General features: G+C 36.2%; 1 protein-coding gene across 2 annotated transcripts in view; it reads right to left on the bottom strand.

Moving 5' to 3' along the window:
* Window positions 1-26,043, bottom strand: part of Asz1 (ankyrin repeat, SAM and basic leucine zipper domain containing 1) — a 47,840-nt gene extending 21,797 nt beyond the window's left edge. The window contains exons 1-4 of one of the 2 annotated variants that reach the window (XM_050145920.1): window positions 25,986-26,043; window positions 25,252-25,351; window positions 20,981-21,103; window positions 19,146-19,257 (exon numbers count right to left, since the gene is read on the bottom strand). In XM_050145920.1, coding sequence (XP_050001877.1) covers window positions 19,146-19,257; window positions 20,981-21,059 — 191 coding nt within the window. In that variant the 5' untranslated portion in view covers window positions 21,060-21,103; window positions 25,252-25,351; window positions 25,986-26,043. Of the gene's footprint in view, window positions 1-19,145; window positions 19,258-20,980; window positions 21,104-25,251; window positions 25,352-25,722; window positions 25,916-25,985 lie in introns of those variants that run through there. The other variant, XM_050145919.1, reaches the window with a different exon arrangement.
* Between the last annotated feature and the right edge of the window lie 1,260 nt (window positions 26,044-27,303).

Raw genomic sequence — 27,303 nt, 5'->3', positions numbered from 1 at the left:
TCAAGCCTTACAGGATACTCCAGTCAGGACTTGATCATAATTCTAAATTTTCTTTAGGTCCCTATAAGATTATCAGTGATCCTAATCAGCAGGAAATAGCCTAGAAAACTACACCCACATTCCCTGCCCCTCCCCAAATGGACTATGGATATTTTTCTTTGTTTAGAGTGTTGGTTACAAGTTGTTATGAATAATGGTCAGGAAGAAAGCTAAACAAGTGAGATTCGATTCAGAATTCTTGTTTTGAAAAAAAAAAGTGTTGTGGGGGAAGTACTGTGGGGACAACAGTTTTACCCTGTAAAGATTTGTTTCTTGTCTAATGAAATGCTGATTGGCCAGGAGTCAAGCAGGAAGTATAAGTGGGGTGACCAGGCAGGAAGCAGAGGTAGGGCAATGAGAACAGGAGAATTCTGGGAAGAGAAAGAGTCAGTCGGCAGTTGTTACCCAGACACAGAGCAAGCAAGATGTGACCACCTCACCGAAAAAGGTACCAAGCTACATGGCTAACATAGACAAGAATTACGGGCTAAAATAGGTTATAAGAGTTATAAGAACCCTGAGCTAATAGGTCAATCAATTTATAATTAATGTAGACCTCTGTGTGTTTATTTGGGATTAAACACCTGTAGGACTAGGCAGGACAGAAACCTTTTATTATATTATTATAGTATGAAAACTGCCACAGATGAGACATAAATAAAAGAGCATGTCTGTATTCTAATACATTCTCAATGCACCAACTTCTGGTTTAGAGTATAAGCAGTAAGGTCAGCTAGTTTAAATTCAGAACTAGCCTATGTGCATTTGTAACAAATAATTTTTCTCAACCATTTTAAATTTTTATTCAGTCTGACTTTGTGGTTATTTCACTGCAATAAAACTTCCACTAGAGGGCAATAAAATACAACTTCATAGGAATTTTCAGTCACAATGATGTAATTAACCACTTCTTTGTACTACAAATTAAAAGACTGGTTTACCTTTATACTGTGGAATAATCCTTTACACTGTGTAAAAATGTGTCACTGTGACTGGTTTAATAAAAAGCTAAATGACCAATAGCAAAGCAGAAGGAACAGGAGGAACTTCTGGACAGAGAGAACTCTGGGAAGAAGACAAGCAGTATCTCCAGCTGGACACAGAGGGAACAAAACATGAAAAAGGAAAAGTAAAAGCCACGAGTCATGTGTCAGCACCTAGATGAACAGAAATCGGTTAATTTAAGTCATAAGAGCTAATGGGACAAGCCTAAGCTATAGGCCGAACTTTCATAGTTAACAGTAAGTGTCTGTGTCACTTTATGAGCTGGCGGCCCAAAGAAAAACTTGCCTATATCTTCATATACATATTTGATGCATATTTAAGTATTATTTATTCTTTCTTAAATCTTGTTACAAGTGTAGCTGGAAGAATAATGAAACTAGCATGGTTTGGGCAATGATAAAGTGCTAAAAACTGGACATCAACTTCCAGGATTAGAGTAGTTTTAGATCAATACTGAGGGGGCTACAATATGTTGGAAGGTTGCTCTAGTATGAATATAGTTTGGGTGTTCACTGAATGTTCAAGTGTTGTAAACTGGTCCCCATCTCCAGGAAGAGGTGTGGAACCTTTGAGAAGTGGGGCATAGTGAGAGAGGTTCTCAGGTTAACTGGGGAAAGTACTTGAAGATGACCAGGGTATCTTGTGGGAATCTTGTTAAGCTTCAAGGAAACTGTTACAAACCTTGAGTCTGATCATTTGCAGATACTGGCTTCCAGTTTGAGATGAGATTTCAGCTGGCACATGAGATCCCTACATCTCTTTGTCATTAACTACATAGCCCCTCACACAACTGAGACTTGCCACATCTTTGAGGCTGCAAAGGTGCTGTGTGTGAGATTCATAACTATATTTCATATCTATATTTCAGATAGATGTGATTAGTATTCTATGAAACAGAGTGAAAATAAAAATTTAACTAATGGAGACCTGAATTCAGAAAGGGGAGCTATCATAAACTAGGATTTCTGAAACACACATGCATATGTCAGCCCCCCTCCCCCACAACTTCCCTCTTATCTTTGTAAGTAATCCACCTCAGAAATTTGTATGGTGACAAAGTTCATCCAATGCATGTGAAGATAGAGAAGCAAAACCAAGACTTCCAGAGCATGAAAACAAAGCCTCTGATGTTGAACTGAGTCCTATATTCTCTTCCCAAGTTCTTCTTTGAGGCAGCTCCTAATTCTTGGGAATATTATTTGAAGGTGTGCTACTTTTGTTTATGTTGCATTTGTTTAACTCTGTAAAGCTGTGATTCTTTGCCTGTCTAGAACACATGATGTTTTAATAAAGCTCAGAATGGCAAAAAGCAAGGCAGGAGAAAGGAGAGGCAGCGCTGACAGGGAGAGAGAATATATACAAAAAGAAAACAGGGAGAAGTGGTTCAGAGTAGTAGGAGGAGGACATCAGGGGTCAGCCATCCAGCTACACAGCAATCCACAGAGTAAGAGCAAGATCTAAAGAAGTAAGAGAATGGGAAAAACCCAGAGTAGACAGGATAATATAAAAAAAGAAAGAGGGCGAGAAACAAGCCAAGCTAAGGTTAGATGATTATAACTAAGAATAAGATTCCTTGTGATTCATTTGGGAGCTGGGTGGCGGGCCCCCTAAGAGTCCAAAGAGTTTAACATCATATTACTACACCTAATGTCTGGGTAGCATTGGCAGAGAGAGTACCAGTTGGTCTTCTCACAGTACCACTCACAGAACTTGGAGTTTGGTGTTACTAAAGCACTGAGAATTTCAAGGAAAACAATGTGAGCTTGAGACTTCCCTAGTAAGATGGTGGTTTAGAAGCCCCATCAGTGAGACATGGTGAAAAATAAACGGTAGTTTCCATTCCTGCTTGACACAACAGCTGAGAACAAATTTCTTGTGGTAGGTTATAGCTCCTCAGGGAAGCAGGAAGGAGGAGCTGTGAACCAGCACTCAGTAGTGATGAGGCTTTATGAAGTCAGTGGGAAATACCAGGAAAGTCTGTCTATTCTCCTTGTACCATGTCTTCACTACAGGACCAGTTAGCTGGAGAGACTAAGGGTTGGGCCCAACTTTCACCATTAGCAATAAAATGCATGGCCAATGCAATCTGTGTGGCTCAAGGCTGAAGAATCTGAAGCAGATTCTCCAGTCTTGGTTACTGGGAACTGCCAGAAAAGGGATTCAGCTGCTCCCTGCCTTCACTTGAACAGCCAGAAAAATGAAAGTTGTAAATGTGCTACCCAAGGTCTGAATACACACATGGGCAGAAAGGCAAAGTGCTGGCTACAAAGCCTGGAGTTGAAAAGTGATACTCCTATATCTTACTCTGATGAGGTCTGCAGGAATCATTACCAAGGACTTCCACACTACCCTTCCCTACACACCTGGTGCTACATAATTAGAATCCGGAGCTGTGGGGGCATGGACTGAGGGCTGTACATGTTGGGCACTAATCAGTGGAGGCGTTGGCTATGGCAGCTGAAGTGTGACCTGCAGGACACCCTGGAAAGGCTTCTACAAGGGGGCAGCATAAGCACTAAGAACTGCACTGCTGAACTCAGCTGTGCCAGAAATCCAAAGATAATCTGCTTAAACTCCCCTGGGCATTGCACACACACAAATCTTCTTTTATACTTTTGAGCCAGAATTGCAAACTGCACCTCCCTCTTCTCAGTAAAGTTTTCTACATGAAACATCACAGGGAAGTAATTCAAAACCATCTTAGGGGAAGCAAAGTTGGGGTGATCATATTTTAAAATCCGTTGTACTTTTAATTTTACTTTGTCTTTTTATGTTATCTTTTAATTGTGTAAACTTCACTTGTACATAAATATTGCTGAATTCTGTGTTACTCGGTAAGATTTTACGATCATCTTCCTATTGTTTACTCTCTGCTATTCTCTCACTACCCATGTCATTTCATTCTCATTCCAACTTTATTTTCTAAATTGTAATTGTCCAAAGGTTTAATAATCTTTAAACTCTGTGGGGACTACCAAACACTTCAAATTCGGTTGACACCAACTTCCCCTTTCCATCTACTTTGTACCCTCTTAACTTTTTTCTCAGTTGCAGTAACACTAATCCTTTCTTCATTTAACCTGCTTCCTTCTACTCCTACCCTTAGTAAATAATATCTCAGTACACAGTACTATCCTGTTCCTTTATCCCTCCAACAGGCAGTGAAATGAAATACTGTGTTTAGTATTCACACTGAGTGTCCAATAGAATTGTGGTTGCCTTTGCACTTAATACATTAGTTAAAGAGTAGAGAAGGTGATCACACCTGAGCACATGGGCTGGAGATCTATCTTCTGTATTATGCTCCTGTGCTATACCTAGTCTCACTAGAACATTATATATACTTCAGCTGAAAGAATAAAACTGATTCAAAGATTCAATCAATTTAAAAACCGTAGATGTGCATCAAATCCCAAGATATAAATATAAGAAACATCAAAGAAAAATTGAGGACGTATGATGCCTCTAAAAATACTAACCCCCACAGTAGTGAACACCGGTGGGAGCAAGTCAAATGAAATCCCAGATAAAGAGGTCAAAAGAATAATTATAAGAATATTTAACAAAATCAAAGCGGATACAAAGTATGTCTTGCATGTGCTGAGTGAAATAAGGAAGCCAATACAGTATACAAAAGAGGAATAAAGAGAAGATGAAATTTTGGAAAAATACAACTGAAATTTTATAAATGCAAAGTTCATTAAGCCAATGTGGTGGTTTCAATGAGAATGCCCCTCATAGGCTCATATATCTGAATGTTTGGTTGCCAGTTAGTGGAACTGTTTGTGAAGGATAGTGTCATGGGTGGATGGGCATGGGAGTTTCAAAAGTCTATGCAGTTCCCAGTTAGCTCTGTGTTTCATGCTTGTGGATCAGATGTAAACTCTCAGCTCCTGCTACAGTGTCATGCCTACCTGCCTGATGCTATGCTTTCCCCTATGATGGTCATGGATTCACTCTATGAAAACTGTTAGGCCCAATAAACTCTTTCTTCTATAAGTTTCCTTTGTCTTGGTGCATCTTTACGGCAAAAGAAAAGTAACTAAGACAGTCAAAAAATAAAAGCATCAATAAAACAACCAAAAAAAAAAAAACCTTCAGTAGAAAGCTTCTCTTATACCATGAGTCACTTGGAAGAGAGTATTGGGGATGGAGAACAAGGTGTATAGATTCAAACATCAAGACATCTATCAAGATAAAATAAGAATGAATAAAAATGATATATAAAACCCAGAGGACACTATTAAAAGACAAAATTTATGAATTACAGGGATGAACAAGGAGAAAGACATCAGAGTAGAGGCAGAAATAATATAGTCAATAAAAAGTTAGCAGATCAAGAAAATGAGCTGATCATCCAGGATACAGTATCTATCAGACAAGACAGGAAAAGAGCCACTCTATGCTATATTCTAGTTAAAATGCAAAGCCTAGAGGACAAAACAATGCAAAAGAACAAAATCACAGACAGAAGTAAATATGCCAGAATTAGAGTAGAGACAAAGACAAGAACCCCAAGTGCCAGGACAGGATGGATGATGACAGTAAGCACTGAAGCTGAAGGACTAACCAGATTACCATGTTATAGATGAAGGAAGAATAACTTCCAAACTAACAGAAGCCATGACTGTTAAGTCAGTACTACAAAAATACCCAAAGGAATCCTATATACTGAAAAAAAATTCCCTGAGATTATAGGAAATAATAAGCCTTACTTGACATTAGAACAGAAATTTGGCAAATGATGAATGAGATTATACAAAAAGCTATAAAATTAACCAAATGACAGACATTAATAGAGTCCTTTTGATAACAACTTTAAATATTAACCATCTCATTAACCCAGTCAAACACACACCTCATCATCAAAGAGAAGCAACTCTAAGCCAAGGTTGGAAAATTTCACTCAAAGCAAATGAAACTACAAAGAAAACAGACATTATTGTTATAATATTGGAAAAAATAGACTTCAAGCCAAAATTACTGAGAAAAGAAGAAGGTACATCATACTGATAAATAGAGCAATAATTCAAGATGGTTTATAATTCTAACACATACACACAGAAATCTAGTGCAATAATTTCATAAGACAAACATTACTAGATATAAAAACAGGGAAGTGGTTAGGACTTAGAGAGGAATTAGGGGAAGAGAAAATGTGGTTAAATATTTTAAAAGAAGAAAAGCTAAAAGAAAAAAATTAGAGATCTGAACATCCAGTATTAAAAAAGTACTCAGAAATTTTAAAACTGAAAAATAAAAGTAGTTAATAAATGGACTTAATAGCAGATGTACTAACTTAACACCGGTTTAGTGATTAGGAAAATATAGCAGGAGAGAATATTCACTATAAAATATGGAAGGGAAAATGAATGTATCAAAAGGAAAGAGTGTTAGTAAAATTGGTCTAAATGTGATGGCCTAAATCTCAGTTTCAGAGAAGAAAATGAGGCAAAGCCAGTATAATTAACTTGTGAATTTCTCAAACTATTAAAAGATATCAAGCAACAGACTTAAGAGAAGTCTAACTGGGTGTCAACCTGTAGAAGAATGAAATTAGATCCATATCTATCACCATGCACAAAACTCAAGGCCAAATGGATTAAAGACCTCAATATAAATCCGATCACACTGAACCTGACAGAAGAGAAAGTGGGAAGTAGACTGCAACACAAATGGGCACAGGAGACCACTTCCTACGTATAACCCCAGTAGCACAGACAATAAGAGCAACATTAAATAAATGGGACCTCCTGAAACTGAGAAGCTTCTGTAAAGCAAAGAACACTGTCATTAAGGCAAAAAGGCATCCTATTTATAAAATATATAAAGAACTCAAGAAACTAGACATTAAAATTCTGAGTAACCCAATTAAAAATGGGGTACTGATCTGAACAGAGAATTCTCAACAGAAGAAGTTCAAATGGCCAAAAGACACTGAAGGTCATGTTCAACCTCCTTGGTGATTAGGGAAATGCAAATCAAAAAACTTTGAGATTCCATCTTACAATTCATAAGTGACAGACCACCTGTGCTGTTCAAAACCACCTCTCTTGAAGAGGATCCATTTTTCTTTCCTGGAGAAGTGTGGGAAGGATGCATAGCAAGGAAAACAGCTTCTTGTGGTAAGAACCCTCTCACCTACAGATTTCTGAACCAAGGATCTAGGTCTGGGGAGGAAACCTTAAAAGATCAACAATAAGATGAACAACAGACTAATCATAATCAGTTCAAATCACAGAGACTCGGAAACATAAAATAGTTCTAGGAAAGTAATAGTTAACCTAGAAATGGAATAAGGAAACTTGGGTTTATAAAATATATTAGGAATGTGTATGGCTGCTGAGATAGCACAGTGCATAAAAGAACCGCTCCTGTGTGATGCAAGGTTTATTCCAGAATACAAGTAAGGTGGAAGGAAAGAACTTCTGTCACAAAGTTGTCCTCTGACCTCCACACAGATACTGTAGCATGTACTTGCCATGCAGAGACATCATATATATGTACAACAATAAATACATTTAAAAAAGAGTGCTCAGGAAATTAGTCTAGAAATCACTGCTTTCAGCATCTCAAATGTATGTTTTTAATATTTGGCCTTGCAAAGAAGATACAAAGGCAACATTAATAATATTGGGCTTTGGGTCTAAACACAACTGAGTATGCAATAAAAACAGAGTCTGTATTACTGTGAAAAGAATATGTACTCTAATTTTCTCAAATCAGGAATTTTTATATCTGAAATGTTGCCTATGAGTACAGAAAAAGGAAACTTAAGCACAAATTTTAGAAAGCAAAAAAAGTACTTTCAATTTCTATAATTATAGACCTAGACATGCAAAGAAACCAATGAATAATCATTAGAAGTAATGAGCTCAGCTGCAGAATGAATTCTGTATCTTCTAGACAATGTGTTAGTGTATTTGTGTACACACATAAATACTGTATATAGATACTGTATTATGTGCAGAAACTGATACATAAGAAGAAAATACAATAAAATAATTTTGTTGTTGCATTATTTTAAAAAGGCAGTAAAGGTGGGTATGGTGGTACACATCTTTAATTCCAGTTCAAAAACTCCCAGAAAATTAAAACAACAAAGAGTAAAAATAAAGTATCCCAGAAGAATCAAAAATAAGAATATATAGCCTTTTCAGAAGAAATAGCAGATGGTACAACAACATAAAGTTTTGATAAGTATTAAAAGAAATTAATTTTCAAATTCATGGTCCTGCTTTTCATTAGCTATTGTTACTTACATATATGCACATGTACAGACACACATATTTCTAAATATATAAATCCAATTAGGGTTGTATGTTACTTGTATGTATGTATTATATTGCATATATATTTTCAGGGCTGAACATTTGTTATTTGTGTGCTCTTCCTTAGGCAAGAAGGAAATAATGTAATTATATTCTAATCTCAAAAAAATTACAAAACAAAGTACTTGCTAACCTAGAATTTTAATCTCCACTAAAAACTTAAAATTGTAAAGAAAATGTTTTCAAATAAAAGATTCTACTTCTAACAGATTGTGGTGGTTTGAAAGAAAATGAAATGGTGCCCAAAGGGAGTGGTACCATTAGAAGCTGTGGCTTTGTTGAAGTAAATGTGGAGGAAGTATGTCACTATGGAGGTGGATTCTGAGGTTTTATATATGCTCAAGCCACGCCCAGTGTCTCAGTTTACTTCCTGTTGCCTGTGGGACCAAGATGTAGCTTCTCCGCTCTAAGCTCCTTTTCTAGCACCATAACTGCCTGAATGCTGCCATGATGGTAATGGACTAAACCTCAGAAATTGTAAGTCACCCAATTAAGTGCTTTCCTTTATAAGAGTTGTTGTGCTCATGGTGTCTCTTCACAGCAATAGAAACCTCAAGACACAGATGTATTAATAGAAGGTTTTAGTTCGAAAATGATTTTTGATTGAAACAAAATACAGGACAGAATGAAGAACACCAGAGAAGATAATTATATGGGTAAAATTAAAAGTTAACATCATAATTGCTAGCAATACTAAAATAATAATAGCGAATATGAGCATCAAGTAAATATAAATACATGACAATACATACAAAAGACAATGGAATAAAAACCTTCTAAGAATCCAATGGTATCCATGGATTGATAAAAGCATTAATATATAGTAGACTTCAATAAAGTAAAGAATCAATATTGTAATTTCTAGGGTAGCCACTCAAAGAACAATGAAAGAACAAATAACTGATAAGGTAAGGAATGGAATAATGTTAAAAAAACCCTGGATTCTCAATCAAAATTAGAAAAAAGTTCATTTCCTTAATAATAGATATGTAGATAGTACATATATGAAATGATAATGGACTAAATATCCAAATGAAAAGAAATATCAGCAATTATTTAATTTCATAATTTATATTGAAAAGAAAAGCTATATTTCTTTTTTTAAATAGAAACAAATAAAAATTGATTCCTAACAACACACACAGACACACAACTTATTTGTACATTGCCAAGGATGTAAAGTGGATGTTCTTTCAGAGAGCTTACAATATCAACTGTCAATTAGGTTTTTTTTTAAGGATTATTATTCATTTTAAATGTATGTACTTTTAAAGCAGTCTTCTTTGGAAGTCTTTTACAGAATTAATGTGTACATCCTTGTCAGGGGGTCTTTCTCTCTATCTAGGTACCATTCAAAACAGAAAAGCACCTCTATGATGTGATGCTTTTATTATTAAAAACAAAGCTGAAAAGATAAAATTACAGTTATAAAATAAAAAAGTGGAAGCTCAAATCTTAGAAATCTGGCTCATGACACATTACTTCTAACCATACAATACAAGAATGTTAAATTGCACGCAACTTAATGATATCAACATGATAATGTTTAATAGGACAGTGTACTAGCAATATGAATACGTTAGAGTTCTCAAATAAGATAAAGTTATTAAGTATTGACAGAAAAACCCCTCTCTCATTTTTGAGTGAGAAAGAAACCTACACAAATGTATACATTTGTATGTAAATACAGTTCTGTTTTAAGGATTGGATCTTCATAAAACTATTTAGTTACTATCTATGAGAGAACAGAAGGAATTTCCTCAATGGATCACGTGTGCTTACTCCATGGGTCTATTTGTTATTTAAATATTCACAACAAAAACGTGTCAACTATTTTGCAGATTTAAAAAGAAGAGGAACTACGTCAGGAAGTTAAAGATCATTTCTAAGTTAGCAATTTAAAAACTGCTTCTGGAAGAATAGTGTTGTGGCGTGGGCCTGTGCTGTTAGCAACAAGCTACGCCACACAGTTACTGAAACTAGAAGCTCGCTCTCATTACAAGTCAGTACTATACGCACTCTGCCAAGCTGCTCCATTGACATTTATGACTAAATTTACACTCTGGGAAAGGTAAAGTCTTCCCAGGGTTTCCTCTTCTTCTTCTTCTTTTTTAGAATAGGCAATAATATTCAACAAGTTAACAACCATGCAATGATTATGTCAAATTCTTGAGTAATGTGTTCTTATTTATCAACGGTAATAAAATATCTACTGAAGTTAAAATGTCACATAAGTTTGTAAAACTTATATCATGGCTGAGAAATCTGAATTTAATAAAATTCTTTGCCAGAAAAAGTACCTTCTATATATAAGTAAACCTTTTTTTAAAAAAAAAAGAAAAAGAAAATATTTCAGCAAACTAGGGGGAAATCTCACAAATTCTAAATACAAACAAAAATCTTGTTAAACTACACAGGATTTTATCAGGCTTATTACTACTTTAACAATAAAAATGTCAGCTCATTTACAGCTGATTTGTAAGCATATTTTAAACAACATATTCAAAAGCAATTAACACAGTGCTTGGGAGGCAGCAAGTGTTGAGACAAATGTTTCCTTTAAAGTCAGCATGACTGATAAGATGGTGGAGCAGCAGCCCTGGCTGTGTCCAGCCACAGAAGTTATACCCACAGGACTCATAGAAAGGTAGAGGAAGATACACATGCTACAAAGTTAAAACACTAAAACTTTTAGGGGAAAGGATAGGAAATATACTTAAAGACACAGGAATAGGCAAGGACTTTCTGCACAAAAGTCCTCTAGCACAGGGAATTACAGAGAGCATTAACTAATGGGACACAGGAAATAATAACGTGTCTGCACAGCAAAGGGAACCATAAACATAGTGAAAGGAACCTGCAGAGTGGGAGAAAACCTTTGCCTGATAAGCATTTAAATCAGCAATATTTAAGAAAAACAGAATTGTGATTTCTGTCTTAGAGCATTAACTTTAAAAATTACTTTCAAGTTGTTAGCTGACATTAATCCCAAAGAAAGAAAAGGAAAAAAATCGAGAAAGTGATAAAAGAACCATGTAGATTTTTTTGTACCAATATGGAAAACTTATGAAATGTTAATGTTATTTTGAAAAAACAACTATAAAAGAAATCCACACAGAAAATGAACAGTTTAGACACTATGTCAGTCATAAATATAAAAACAAATTATAATTAGAAGATGCTAATTTCTCCTTGTAGACATGGTTAAGTTAGATAGATAATTTGGACAAAAACTCTGAAGGCACCCAAAACAGATGTATTTAAGAATTTTTAAATTTTCTTAAAAACAAAGATACCAAGGAATAACTCAGATGAAATTCAGAGAGCAAAATGCAAGTAAGAGAGCTAGCATTTATGATTGCTTTTGCCTCTAGGACCCTTGCTACTTCACAGAGCTCAATGGGAAAATGGCAGTGAATATCAGAATTAAGGCAACCGTCCTGGGATAAACATGGTAAAGGGCTTTATCTGTCATACTTGAAACAAATTAAGCTGAGATTCAAGGGATGGTATCTTCCAGGTTAAAAAAAATTGTCCTATTCATACCTCCAAACTGGTCCAAGGGAACCTCAATCTCCAAATTTCACATTACATGATTCCAGAACTGACAATGTCACTGACAAATGATTGAATGCCTCATATTATTCTCACAGTTATTTTTCAAATCTAGTAACTGACACCTGGTCATTAAGAAGAGGCATGAGAAATCTTACCAACATAAAAAGCTTACAAAGATTTTAGATAATGGCACTGATCAATCTAGATGACATATTTACCACATTGAAGAAGTTTTACCTTAGAGTTGGAAATATTCTCAGGGAATAATAAGTTATAAAAAGTAACACTTCAATTTTAAGAAGAAGCCAGAAAAGTAAATGAAATCAACCCACCATTTTAGTAACAGAATGAAGGTAAAATGAAATTTGGTAAACTAAAGGAATGTGCATGGTGGGTGTTATGAGTGTGGATAAACCTGTCCAACAACAAGCGTGTGGCGATTGGACATTCTTCCTTTCTACCATCATGTGGGCTCTTGGAACTTGGGTCATTAGGCTTGCAGGGCATGCACTTTTACCTGCTGAGCCATTTTATCAGTCTCAGATGTGAACATGTAGCTATTTACTTACACAAAATTTCAGCAGCAGCAATACTGAAGCAGTTAAGAACTGTGCTATAGCTGGGCATGGTGACACACATCTTTAATACCAACACTCAAAAGGCACTATGAAGCTGAGGCTAGCCTGATGTACACAGCCAGTTCCAGACAGCCAGGGCTACATAGCAAAATCCTGTCTCAAGAAAGCTCTGGATATTAAATATTTATCTTTAAGGGACAAATTTTCATTTTTTTAATGAAAGAAATACAAGGTTCACTACAAAAAGACTAAGCTGTATTTGTTTAGATTTTAAGCTTCTTTGTAAGAGAACTGTTGCAAAGCTTTCTCTGCTGTCAGTGAAGAACATCATCAGAACTCAGAGCAACAGGCATACTAATGCAAGGGCTGTTGACTCTGGAAACAGGTTAGAATTCATAGCTCTACGAAACAAGAGGAACTCTTATGGGGACAGTCTATGCTCTCAGATGCTGAACATTTACTATGTAGGCAATCTATTTTTTCTCCTCTCCTTGATGGCTAGAATGCAGCTGAAAGTAGAAAGACTTCCAACAGAGAATGAACACTAGAGATTTCATGCTACCTACAAGAGTTCCCTTTACTACATGCCAACAATTCAATCTGAACTTTATCAAACAATAAAACAGTAATTTCTCTAAACAGTCTAAAAATTAATCCAGACAGAAAGGAGGGAGGGAAAAAGGAAGGAGAGGAGGAAAAAAAGGAAGGAGGGAGGAGAACACAGCAACGAACTATAATGGCTAAGGAAGAGAAAATCTGAAAACATATACAAACACTTGTTGGTAATGATCAGCACCCACACAAAAGGTTTTGCTGAAACCATGCAAACAACAGTCACAAGTACAAAATGTGATCTCCTAATAAACAACTAAATAGGTTAAATATAGGTGTGGCTAAGTCAGTGCTACCCCAAGGAACCACACAATGTGCTTGTCCCCACTTAGGCAGGAAGGGGTAATGAAAGGTGCAATGCTAGCAGCGATTCTCTTACTACTCATGCTCCCTGAGCTTAGTCTTAAAATAATTTAGATTCTGCCTCTGAAAGTTAGCAAATAACTTTATAGAAATTTAAAATATGTATTGCCTTTTCTTTCCATTTTTAAGTCAACCAATTTTATGTTTTATTATGTCAGCTGTTTTTGCCAGTTATTAGTTTCTTTTCTATTATTGTGATAGAACACATGGCTTAAGCAAATCATAGAAGTTGGCTTATGGTTCTAGGAGGATAAAGTCTGACATGGCAAGGAAGGATAGCAATAAGCAGTCATCGTGGAAATTAGAGCAAAAGCTGAAGTCTCAAGTTTTGATGAGAGCAAATGCAATGTCACCACTCTGCAGCCTCTCAATACCCACTCCTAGTGACATGCTTCCTTTACCACCAACTGGAAGACTACGGGGCATTTATGATTTAATCACCACAACCAGAATACAAAGATTTCATTATATTTAAAAAAATTATTATACAATACTCATAGGAACATCAAGCACTAAATAATCGATATATACAATATGGAAACTGTGATATTCATTCTTTGCTGAAAGAAATTAAGCAACAAACATACCATACAATTCTATTTACATAACAGCCTAGAATAAAATGGTTAGAGTTGCAGAACCAGTTGCGGACTACATGATAGCCACTAAAGAAGGGGATTTAACAGGAAAGGGTTCCAGCAAACTTTATGGAAGGATAGAAATGCTGGCTTACAGTGTGGTTACATAAATGTGTACTGCTTCAGTCAATTATACACTAAAATGTAAATTCTTTACTGCATGTTAATTTTCTATAATCTTAAAAACTTAAATTATTACAGGAATCCATTAGTACTATTCCAAAAGACTTCTAGCAAACAAAATAATAGAATATTTAACATTTACTCTTAACGTTTTTCTTTCTTCTCATTTTTTTAAAGAAAAACTGACAAAGCAATTTGATTCAAATAACTCACTTTCATTGTAAAAGTCTACAGACTCCTAAAGAATCTTCTAACAAACAAGTGAATTCCTCATTTTCTTCACCCTGCTAATTTAGCTACAAAGACTCTGTATTTAGGGCTGTTTCTGCAGATGTAGATGTGCCCAAGCCACATCAGACATGAGAACAGAAAGTTCAGATTTTAGCTTACAGCTTGACCTATATGGCTTTGTTACTACTTTTATTCATGAAATAAGACTACAGACCTCATTTTTGTTAAAAAGAAAATCTTCCTAGACAACTAGCAATTAGGTGATCATCTAGCTCTTATAAAATTAGTCATTTATAAGCTTTATGGATCTCTTCTATCACTCTAGATACTTTTTATGAGCAAAAGAATTCCTAAGTCAACAGACTAAAAGTACCTTCATGTAAATGTCTGTTTTCTCCCTGACATTTGAATAATTCCTCTTACATTTATATTTGGTATATTTTGTATATAATACATAAAACTAAACCTTCCAATATTCAAATAGGCATCAGTTTTTTGAATTATGATTTATGTATTCAGTTCCCTCCAAATCTCACTATATTCTCCTGTGTCCTGAGATTACTTTCCTTTTACATGACATTTCATTTAAGATCTATCCTATGTATCTGAAAGATGATCTCTAGACTAGAACTCATGACACATTGCTTTGATGTCTCCTTTAGGATGCTTCTAAGTTAGTCAGTAAGAAGGCAAAGCTTTCACTACTTGCTGTTGGTACACAGTCTTTCTGTAAGTTGTACAGGCTTGACTTTGAACTTATAATTCCCCTGCTTCAAACTGCTGGATACTGACAGGCATGGACTGCCATGCCTGGGTACTACCTATAATATCTTGTGAAAGTACTGAAAGAAAAAAAAAGATTTTTATCTATTTGGAGTATTTCTCAAGCAAGACCTATTTTGGATTCCATACCACACTGGGACTCTGCAAAGATACTTTTGATTATGGCACTGGAAAAATATCACTACATTTAGTAGTCAAGGACGCGCCGGTAAAATATTCTGTTATTCATAGGATATCCCCTCTAAACAAAGAATTACTAACCCTAAAATGTCAATAGTGTTAAAGTTAAGAAACCCTGATATATTGTTGAAAAGCCATACAGATAATCTCATTTAAAAACTAAAGATTAAAAAGGGATATTAAAACTATCTGATAATTTTTAGCATACTACTTTTTTAGCATTTATTCTCTTTAGATAATAACTCTTAAGTATATATTTTAGATCTGGTTGTGCCTTGAAATTGAAAAAAAATTATTAGTTGATTTGAATCCAAGTGTGCTGCTGTCATTTAAATTTGGAACTTTGGAAATGGCCTAAAATAAGACTTGCTTCCTGGACTCAGTAAAATAATTGATTTTATGATGTACTCTTCCGCTTTTAAAACGCCTTAATGTCAAAATGGAAGTCACATAACATGTTGTGTTCGGGGAGAGGTTTCCTCTGGAAACAAAAGGCTGTAAATTCCTTCCAGATTAACAAAGATCAGATTTGGCTTGGAAACTTCCTAATATCTTGGCTAGAGACATGGAGGAAGAAGACAAAAAAAAAAAAAAAGACTACAGGACAGGTGATGTTTAAGCTGATCCTTTGACATGGAAACAGCTCTGAGATGAGACATGATAAATTTTGTTGGCTAGAGTCCTCATGAGTTATTATATACCACCTTTTCATATGGCTTGGTTAGAGAGAAACTTACATTACAATTTGATTATACAGTCCAAATGTATTATAAAGTTGACAGATGTTCTTACCTGCTCAAACATAAAGCAGAAAACCACCTTTAACTGACCTGTGCACACTGCACATTTCATACTTGTATTAATGTAGATACGTATGTTACCTTTGAAAGTTTATGTGTTTTCAGAGCAAGGGAACTGGACACCAATAAAAATGAGTGGCCCAGGTGATACAGACTCTCAAGAGTGCCTCTGTTGCAGTTTCCTCAGAGTTCTGCATCCAGAACAGCTTTAAGGCTGAGATGGTCCAGCTTCACAGACTGCTCTAACCTGGATTTCAGATAAGCCTTGCATTTCCTATTACACAGAGCCTGGACAACAAATAATACTGCTAATTCTCCTTGAACTTGACCATTATCCCAATTTTCCCAGGGTCTTCTAAAGATTCCAGTGTCCCCAGACAACATGAAGTAGTCTAGAGAATATAATGCCCACATGCCTAAGGTAAGGTGGAATGGATAGCTTTTGATCACTGAATGAGTTTCAGATGTTTGTCATCATTTAGGGGGGTTGGGTACAAGTTGTTGTTGGTCATGGTTAGGGAAAGAGCTAAACAAAGGAGTTAGATTCAAGGATCTCTCTCTGAAGGAAAAAAGTGGAATATAGTATAAAAATGATGAGCTAAGACGATGGATTATTGAGTCTACTTTTAAGCAATCACTAATTTCAAATATTTTGCATTGGTATGGATTTTTGTATACTGATACAAATTTAAAGTTATTTTTGTTATATTGTATATATGTTACTAATCTTCTTTAATGTATTGTACCTATGAAACTCATCTAAAAAGGTTATGTAACGTTTAAGTCTTTGAAAGCTATTTAGGATAAGAAATACAGGTTAATAGTCATCTATAACTGTCAAACTTATAGGCATGTTAGGTATGCTTTCAAGATCACACATACATATTTAGATAGATGATGGTCTTCAAACATTTCAAGGACCTATAGAATATTAAAGGGGTAAGTCACAAAACAATCCCACACCAGTTTGGAATTATGATTAGTAAAATTAATAAAAATTATGATTGTTTATTTAAAGGGAAAAACTTACAGATCACTGTCCTAGACAACAGCCCTCTGCACGACCGAAGCAAGAGAGGGAGAGTGTGGCTATGGCTGCTTTTTCAAGCCATAGAGACCACACCCAAGTGGGCTGGTATCTTAAAGGCTATTGGCTGAAGGAGCAGAAGGAGCTCCTGAAGCAAATATGGCATAAGGCTTTTTATGACTGAGATATATCTGCTCCTGGTGAGATATGTCTGCTCCTGGCAGTACCAATCTACTTCCAAAATGGATAATGGGCATCAAAGAAGGTTCACATGGAATGCTTCTTTGTGGCAAAAGCTAGTCATTTGGGTAAGAAACTGCTCTTGTCCTGACTGCTGACAATATGCTGTCCAAACTGAACCAGTGGAACACAAAGAAAAGTGACTGCCAAAATGCCATGAATGGGTAGGAAGGTCCTTCAAAAATTCGTGCTTCACAGAAGTCTGTCAGATATTCTAGGCCTGAAGGCCAAAGATGGATGCCCCAATGTTGCAGAGGAAGTTTGGGTGATTATCCAAGCAGTTAGTTGTTTCTGTCATTACTGTTAGGTTTGTAAGTGACTTGTACTGCATTTACTGTTTACTCAGGTAATATTATAGCCTACTGGGGTCTTTGATAGAGATGAATACTAGATAGTTATAGTTACAATTTTCCTTAGTTACAATAAAAGGTAAATAAGGCACAGAGCTTTGGACTCATCAGGATAGAATAAATAATGCAATATTTTCTCCAAATATGTCAAAAAATGGATTGGACATTGTAAATATAGCTTTTACCTGATAGCTGTTTGTACTGCTTATAGTTTTATTATGTGAGAGTTAAAACCTTTCCTTTTTACTTAAACAAAAAGGGATGTTATGGAATGATCTTTGTGCACATTGCGAATATTTGTCATATGGATAGGCTTAATAAAAAGGTGAATGGCCAATAACACTGGGAAGGAGAAGCACAGGGTCACCAGGAGATGCAGAGGGAGCAAGACATGTTGGAGGGCACATACAGCCACAAGCCACGAGGCAATAGGTAGAGTAGTAGAAATGGGTTAATTAAGAAGTCTTGGTGTGGTTACTTAGTAGTTGGCAGTTGGGATAGAGAAAAATTGCTTACAGTGTATTTTCTCAGTATTTCTATAAATAAAACTGCTAATTCTTTTAAAAGTACTTATTTTGTTATTATTTTTAGTTATGTGCATGTCAGTGTAAGTGTCTAAAGAATCCAGAAGACAGCTTGGTGGTGGTGGTGCATGCCTTTAATTCTAGCACTTGGGAGGCAGAGGCAGGAGGATCTCTTTGAGTCTGAGGAGAGCCTGGTCTACAAGAGCTAGTTCCAGAGCAGGCACCAAAGCTACACAGAGAAACCCTGTCTCAAAAACAAAACAAACAAAAATAAAATTAAATTAAAAAAAAAGTTAAGAAGATGATGTTGGATTCCCTGTAGTTACAGATTCAGGTAGTTGCGAGCCAGCCAATGTGGTTTCTGGGAACTGACCATAAATCCTCTGCAACAGCAGTATATACGTCTCCTAAATACTGAGCCATCTTGCCAGACCCAAATTCTTAATTTTTACATGCAGAAAAAAACTTGAGAAACTTTATTACTATACTATTGTTCAACCACCATGCTCTTCTAAGGCTATGATTCACAGGAAATAGGTTTACAGAGCTCTTTCCATGTAGTTACAAATGCTTACTCCTTTAAAATTTAAAAGCCAGAGGTTTACCTTTATGTTATCTCATTTTAATAAAGAAATTATGACTTTATGATGCATTTTTATTCACTATTGGGCCAAGTAAACAATGCTATTGATTTTTAAGAACTCATTTTATCAAATATAACAGGCTGATAAAGTATGTTTTCATCAGAGAATTAGATTCTTACCTACAAGCAACATTTGGATCTGCATTTCGTGAAAGTAGCAACTCTACACACTTCAAGACATGCTCCTCTGAGCCACGAGCAGAACATGCAGTTATCAAGATGGTTAACTTGTCTATATGAGAAGAAAAGCAAAGAAATCCTCACACATTAGGAAGTGTCTCTAAATGCCTTCTTTACCATGCTAAGTATTTACTGTACTCTAAAATTCCCAACCTCTTCCCATCTTTTGCACTCCAGTCAGACTTCACCATCTCATCAATGAGCCTTTTGTATCTCTAAAGTGTGTGCCAATTCATATCTTAACTTTCTTCCCTTATTACTATCTCTTTAAGAGAGTAGAAAGTGGTTAGGCACAAATGAATTTGTATAGCCTGCATGTGATGTTTTAATTGAAAAATTAAAAAAACTACTTTGCTGAATTTGTGATTAGAAAATAACAACAGTCTCTGGTTTTACTTCACTTCTGACAATCCTTGATTTGTTTGTAAACTGTACCGATGAAGAGATCAGAAGACAATTTCTTGAAACTGGGTCTCTCCTTCCATCATGGTTTCAAAGATGAAATTTACATAATCATGCATGGCTTGGCAGCAAGTGCCTTTCTCTGCTATGCCATCTTGCTGGTCCCGCATCCATCAGTGTTTTTTTTTTTTTTTTTTAAGTCATTTCTACTCTATGAATTCATCCTGTTTTCTAAAAGTGGTGGAAATCAAGGATGATTAAAGACAAATAACAACACCACAACAAAAACCCTTTTCAAATACTAGAAATGAAATAGGACATCACAGCCATTCTTTACATTAATGACTTAACACAGACAAGCCATAATTATACCTGATCCAGTATTATCATTTATAGTGTCACTATGAGGATGCCTTAATATTTTGCATCCAATTAATAATGAAGGAATTAATAACTGGACTCCCTACTGAATGGGGTTACTTTAGGTACAGAGAAATTTATGTGTACATATTGTAAAAATACAAAATGCCTTACAACCAAAAGTACTTCTCTGATAAAAAGGAAAACCATGTTTTTTGAACAGAGTATTCTATATACTTTTGAAACTCTCCTTCTTAAATATGGCTTTCATTGAATGATGTTTTCAAATGACATAATGAAAAGCAAAACCTCAGCAAGAATGCAACCAAGAGAGAATTTCTTTAAAATATATAGACTGTAGAAATAGTTTTGTAAGCAGCTCATGTAGATCAAAAATGTGAAAATTAATCCTGAAACATAACTTATACCTAAAATATGAAATGAATTCAAATGTCTACTAGAAAAATTTTAATACAATGTAATCACTGCTTTAATGCAGCAAACTGGATTTACATATACACTCTTGCTCTTTAGAATGGACTCCCAGCACTAAAAGGAAGTTGTTGAATAGCAAGAAAACATAGCTTCAATAAACTATGAAACAACTTTAATATAATTCAATTTTCAAGCATATAAAAAAATTTAAGTAATTTTTCAAAAAAAATTACCGGCCTTCTGATACTCCTTTCAGTGTGCTTTTATTTAAAAACAACCAAAATCATCTAGCATATTATTTAAAAGTACTTTAAAATATAACTGTTATTAGGATAACAAAAATAGGTTGTTAACCTATCTTCTTTGAGATAGTTTTAAAAATATATGCTTTACATTTGAATTTTCCTAATTTTTATAAAATATAACTAGTAGATTTTTGCTTAAAGTACTTTATTTATTTATTTACTTATTTATTTATTTATTTTTAAAGTACTTTAATTTCTCATTTAGTCTAACTCTTGCATGGAAATCAAAGAGTCACAATACAAAGCAAAGTCAAATTTTCTCAAGCATCTTACCCTTATCAAAGCTTGCATTAGCACCTCTGTCCAAAAGAAAGCGAACCATCTCTACATTGGCCACACTAGATGCATACATAAGAGGGGTCCATCCATACCGGAAGCTGGAATCCACATTAATGCCTGTCGATGTAGAGACAAATTTGTTTTAATGATCTGTCTGTCTGTCTGTCTGTCTGTCTATCCCCTACCTACTTCCCCATGTATATGTGAATTTGTGTTTTGTCTGCATTCATATCTGTATGAGGATGTCAGAGTACTTTGAGCTGGAGTATAGGCAGTTGTTAGCTGCCATGTGGATGTTAGGAACTGAACCCAGGTCCTCTGGGAGAACAGCCAGTGCTCTTAATTGCTGAGTCATCTCTCCAGTCCGACAAGACTTATTTTTTTTTTAATTGAGAATAGGAAAAAAAAAAGTTTCCACCTCCTCCCAGCCTCCCATTTCCCTCCCCCTCCCCCAACTCTCCTTCCCCTCCTCCCACTCTTCTCCCCCTCCCCCCACTCCTCTCCCCCTCCCTCTCCAATCCAAAGAGCAGTCAGGGTTCCCTGCCCTTATTTTTAAATTGTATACATATGAACCTTGGCCTGAATGAATATATATGCACCACTGGTGTGTAGTTTCCACAGAGGCCAGAAGAGGGCATCAGAACTCCAAAAACTGGGATAAGGTTACACACTGTTGTCAGCTACCTTAGTGATGTACAGAACCAAATCTCAGTCTTCTGCAAGAGCAGCAAATGCTCTTGACATGAGTCATCTTTCATCCCGCCCCATAAAAACAAAATTTTCAAAGGCCCACAATCTAAAGAAAGAAAAATAAAACCCCTCGCTATTACTTTGGTAGATGTAAACTTATATGGACGTATGTAATTTATTATGGAAGAACATTTCTTCATAAGAAAGGCTTCAAAAAATTCTTGTACTGGTATTACTACAATTTCCTACCTTCGGTTTTATGGTGGCAGCATGCTTCATGAGACCCGATAGGAACAATGTTTACTACATTATAAATACAGTATCTACAATATGATAGGGATTTCCATGCTATCTTTTTCAGTGTGGTATTGAGGAAGATTTGAGCAGTACCATACATCTCTATGGCTGCAACTACCATGTGCACCCTCGAGACATCTTTAACTTCTTACCAACACAAAACCCATGGGTAAATTGATAAAGCAAGACTTAAAGTTAGGGTTGGATCACTAAAGTTCTGTTGAGAAATGCAGACTTCAATGTGTAATCCAAGGATCAATACTATTATATTACATTATATTATGTTATATTATATCTATCTTATAAACACAATATACTAGTGTTGAGAATGGGACAGGAGGCAACAAGACCAACAGGAAGCTGGAAGTATATAGGACAACAACAAAACCAAGAACAGGCAAGAGAAAGGAATAGGATAGAAAACAAAAGGAAATTGAAAGATAGTATCGTACAAATTAGTTACTTTGAGGAGGTCTGATTAAAAGAACAAGCAAAATATTAATATTAAGTTTTACTTTAGAAAAATGAATAACAAGGAGAGAACCAGAATAATGAGAGGTATGAAAACGTCAGGCCTTGAATATAAAATAACATCTAAATTCGTCACTATTTAGTAGAGACAGGGCTGGAGAGAGGGATAAGGAGGACCTTGTTCGATTCCCACCACCCACATGGCAGTTCATAACCATATTTAACTCTAGTTCCATGGTATCTATGCCCTTTTCTGGCCTCTATGGCACTGCTTGAATGTGCTACACAAACATGCAGATAAAACACCCACACACATTATATAGTAAATCATATTTAGAATGTGACAGAGACAGGTAATAACTGCCAAGAAAGGACAATGGTAAAATCTTCAAATCATTAATGCTACAAATTCCTTGAATTAATAATAAGAATTTCCTCAATAATACTGGCTTAGCAATGTGAAGAAAGCAAACAAAAAAGGTTGAACTAACCTAGGATTAAGGAGTATAGAAGCTATGTGTGTAACAAGGACAAAGATACAGTAAGGCAATAAACCCAACCCATTAAATTAATATAAACCTCTTCCTTTAAAGAGATTAAGAGTAAAGGGTAATTTTTTATTGACACTTGCATGGTAGAAAGGCTGGAGGAATGGCTCAGTGTTAAGTGTGTTTTTCCAGAGAACTTGGAATCTCATCTCATCACCCACGTGGTGACTCATAACTGTTATAACTCCAGTACCAATGGATCCAATACCCTTTCCTTGCACCAGGCACACACACGGTTTACAGACATATATTCAGGAAAAACATTCATATATATATAAAATTAAAATTAGTAATAATAATAACTAACAATTAAGTACCTGTCAATTTCAGAAAAGAAAAGAGAATGTTTTTCTATTTCAAAGAAAATTGTATGGCCAACAGTATTGGCTTTAATATTTTATAATTCACAGATTTTTATGGTCCTTAATTACAGCATTCTACTTAGAAAGATAAAAGTCATCACTGAGGAAATGCTCTGAGGGGCTCATTTTTTTTCTCATGTTGAAGCAATAAGTCACTGAAGACTATAGAAGTAAAATCTCCAACTGTCTTAGATAAATTGTCATAATGTATATGGTAATTACTGGGGAAATGCCAAACTTTATGGGGGGGGGACTTGAATTTGTTCTTGCTAACATTTTTTTCCCCTCTAAACCACTGCAATAATCAGAAAATGAGTTCAGACTTACAATCATTATTTTCTTCTAGTTATTATTCTTTTCTTTGGCAGTTGTTACCAAAACCGTGGTATCAAAGATAGAAAGACAAAGTATAACAAAAGAGAAGTAAATGTTGACTTTTGGAATAAAAATTCTTACTGATTATCAACTCTAGTACTTATTTTGTAGAAGCAATAGAAAAATACCTTTCTCCTTATACATTTATTATTGGCTTTTTAAAATGAGTTTTAAATGGTTTTATAATTAAAGAAAAATTTCAAATGGCTAACCAAATACTTACATAGCCACAGGCTCTTTTCAAGAGGCTGAAAAGCCCCAACTTGCCACCAATCATATTAAATCCTGATACATAATGTTCTATCAACTTTAACAACACCTGTCCTGCTATTCTGAGGACAAATTCTCTTCTCTAAAACTTCTGCCTATTCTACCCCATCATTACTATGCTCACTATCCATACATTCATATTATATATCCAGTCCTCTTTATTTCCTTATTGAAGTCGTATTGAACTTCAAGTGAGTAACAAGGTCCAGTGTTTGTTCACAAGTAAGACAGAACTTCCTCATCTGCTACAAAAACAGATTTATATATTGTTTATAACTCTTAAGCTAACAGTAACATGAAAGCTATGTATTCTAATCTGTTATTTACATATTGTCTTATTTTATTTCCAATAACCTTGGGTAGAATGTTGAGATCCTTTTAAAAATGGGGAAACTGGAGCTTACAAAACTCTGACAGCTGATTTAATATTACAGAGCCATCAAGTGTCATGGACAGTAATCAACACATGATCGTGTTTCCCAATAATGTACTTTCAGTAAATGATATATTGTCTCTAGCAAAGAAGAAAAACACTTGCTGTTCATGACTTCTCATGCTGTGTGTATTTTGTATATTAGAGCTGTTTAACAGTTGTTAATCCTTGCATAATTTCAACCATTAGAGTCAACAACTTAATTTTCATGTGGAAGTAATTTTAAAGTAAGTTTTACTTATGCTATCAGAAAGCATTATGGGACCCAGGATAAAATTATACTTTACATTAAGAAACTGATGCCCTGAACGCTTAAGTGACCTCCCCAAGGGATCAGACTGAATAGGCCATGAAACTAGAAGAAATACGGATGCAGATATTCATTCTGATATTGAACTCAGGCAATATGCACCAAAATGTAACAAAACACAGATGGAAACAGAACTTGAAAGAGATCTTAAGAAGCATATGAAAGCCAAGTAAATAGTTAAAAAAGACAATCAAGGTGGGGTTGGATTAGTCAGAACTTGTCTCTTAAAGAAGGTGCAAGAACCAATGGAAAGTGACAATCAAGGTGGGGTTGGATTAGTCAGAACTTGTCTCTTAAAGAAGGTGCAAGAACCAATGGAAAGTCATTGGCAACACGTTCCAAATAAGAGGGGAATTGAAGAAAATAGGTCAGGTAGAGAAAAAGCCAACTAAGGCATGAATAATACAATAGCTACACTAACATTCATTAGGAAAACAGCACAAACTTTAAAAATAAGGCAGTCTAGTGAACTTAGACAACTCTGCTTGACAGTATTTCTTGGCTCTCACCAGAGTCTAGGAGTTCCTTCACTAAGGAAATGTCGCCAGTGGTCAGCGCTTTCTTAAAAGTTTCGTTCTTCTCTTCAACTGGTAACAACCTCTTCAATTTCTAAAAGAGCAGGAAGTTAAAATTCTCGTTATGTATATTTTCATTCCCATTGCATCAGGAAAGAACGAAGTACATAGGGTTGTTTCGCTTTGGCGGGCAAATAAAATGCGTGAAGAGTCCGAGCCAAATCCAAGCGAAGCGCTATGTCTGAGGCCTAAAGGATGCCACTGAAGAAAGCAGCAGTTGGCGAACACGGGAACACTTTGCCAGTTTGCTTAGTAACCCGAAACATGCGCAATTCAAAATCCTGGGAGAAAGTTAGGGAACTGGGTGGGCATGAGGAAACAAGGGGGTGGTGGGTCTGGGCCTCTCTTTCAAAAGCCAGGGGAGGCCTAAATTAGGGGCCGTCGAGGCGGCGCCTCTTCCACTACCTGAGACGACCGGTCCAGATACCCAATATCCCAGCCGTCATCGTCACTATCGCTGCTCTCGCCTCCGCCAGCCACTGCCAAGCCCCTCAGCGTGCCCGCCGCCGCCATGGCCCCAAGCTGCTCCTCTGCGCCTGCGTGCTACCAGAGAAGGAAGGCGGCCCTGCGCAAGTGCGGGACCTCTGACGCAGGCAGGCGCGAAGCTGCGCGCAGGCCGCTTCCTCCGCCCGCCGGAAACGTGCTGGGAGGGAACTGGCCTTTCACACCTGAAGCTGGTGGCCTCTTGCCTCACGAAGATCTGCAACCTCGCGCCGCCACTGCGTGGTACTTCGTTTTGTTAGAAAAAAAAAAAAAAAAAAAAAAGATGTGTGATTATGGCATCAAAGAATGCTTGCGCTTGTGGCGGGAGCCATGCGCGACTGAGCTTCTCTCCCTGTACTGTTGGCGGACTCCTGCCAAACCGCCTCAGAACAGATTGCGGGGTGAGACGGACTCCTGGAAGACATGAGTACCTTGTAAGACCTGTTTGCTGGAGTATGCCGTCAGCCAGTACCGCAGACTTCCCCGAAGCCGTCAGAAGAGTGAGAAATCACCCCTACTTCCATTCTTTGTCTTTCTTGCGATCAAAGGTCTCTGCTTAGAGCTAGTAAAAAAAAAAAAAAAAACCCTCAAAACATTCCCCTAGTGACTCATAGATGCTGCAGAAGAAAAATGCTTCCGTCAATCGTGAGAGGAGAATGTGGGGGAAGTAGTAGATCCAAAACTTTGGAAGAACACAGTGGTTCAGATAGCTGGAGAGCAACAACTTCAAGGGAAACAGCCAAAGGTTAGAGTCACTTTTCTACTTTACATTGAATAAATGGTGGTGACATATCTATTATCTTTGCCACCACAGGGGAAAAATGGTTAAAAAGTATTCATCTGAATGACTTAAAAGCAAAGTAGCCGTCTTCTATTCTTTCTCAGTATTTTTTTTCCTTGACAGATTTTTTTAAATGTAAGAAGTCATTTCAGAGGTATTTTTAAGTAGGCTAGTTTGGATTGGAGGGAACACTAGTCTAGCTCAATGTATTAATTCGGTAAATATCATGGATCATTGAGTATAGCCAGATACAATTGGCCAATTGGCTTGTGTGTGTGTGTGTGTGTGTGTGTGTGTGTGTGTGTGTGTGTCAGAAGGTTGTCTCACCATGTAGCCTAGGCTTGCTGTAAATTCTGGATTTCCTTACTTTGGTCTCTAGAATACTCACTCTATGTCACACGCTATCATGGTCAGCTATAGTCCCAAACTAGGCTTTAGAGGAGACAGCATTAAAGGCAAACCATGGTACCCGATGGGGGCAATATTTTAGTTAGGAGAGTAGGAGAGAGGAAGGAGGAGAGGGAGAGGAAAAGGAGAGGGAGGTAGTGAGGGAGGGAGAGAAAGAGAGAGAAAAGAGGGGATACAACAAAGTAAGACTGTTGAACATTAGGTTTCCTCAAAGTAAATAAGTAAGTGTGTTTGATTTCTGGAACCAAATCTATTGGATTCTTGCCTGGTAGAATCATTAGCCATACTTGTGCACCCTTTCTCCCATTGCTCCA

This window comes from Alexandromys fortis, unplaced genomic scaffold, assembly GCF_014885135.2.
Source record: "Alexandromys fortis isolate MF-2015 unplaced genomic scaffold, M_Fortis_MF-2015_v1.1 scaffold_34, whole genome shotgun sequence".
Classification (NCBI taxonomy): Eukaryota; Metazoa; Chordata; class Mammalia; order Rodentia; family Cricetidae; genus Alexandromys; species Alexandromys fortis.
Note: the sequence above shows the minus strand (reverse complement) of the source record. Positions and strands in the feature narration are given on the sequence as shown.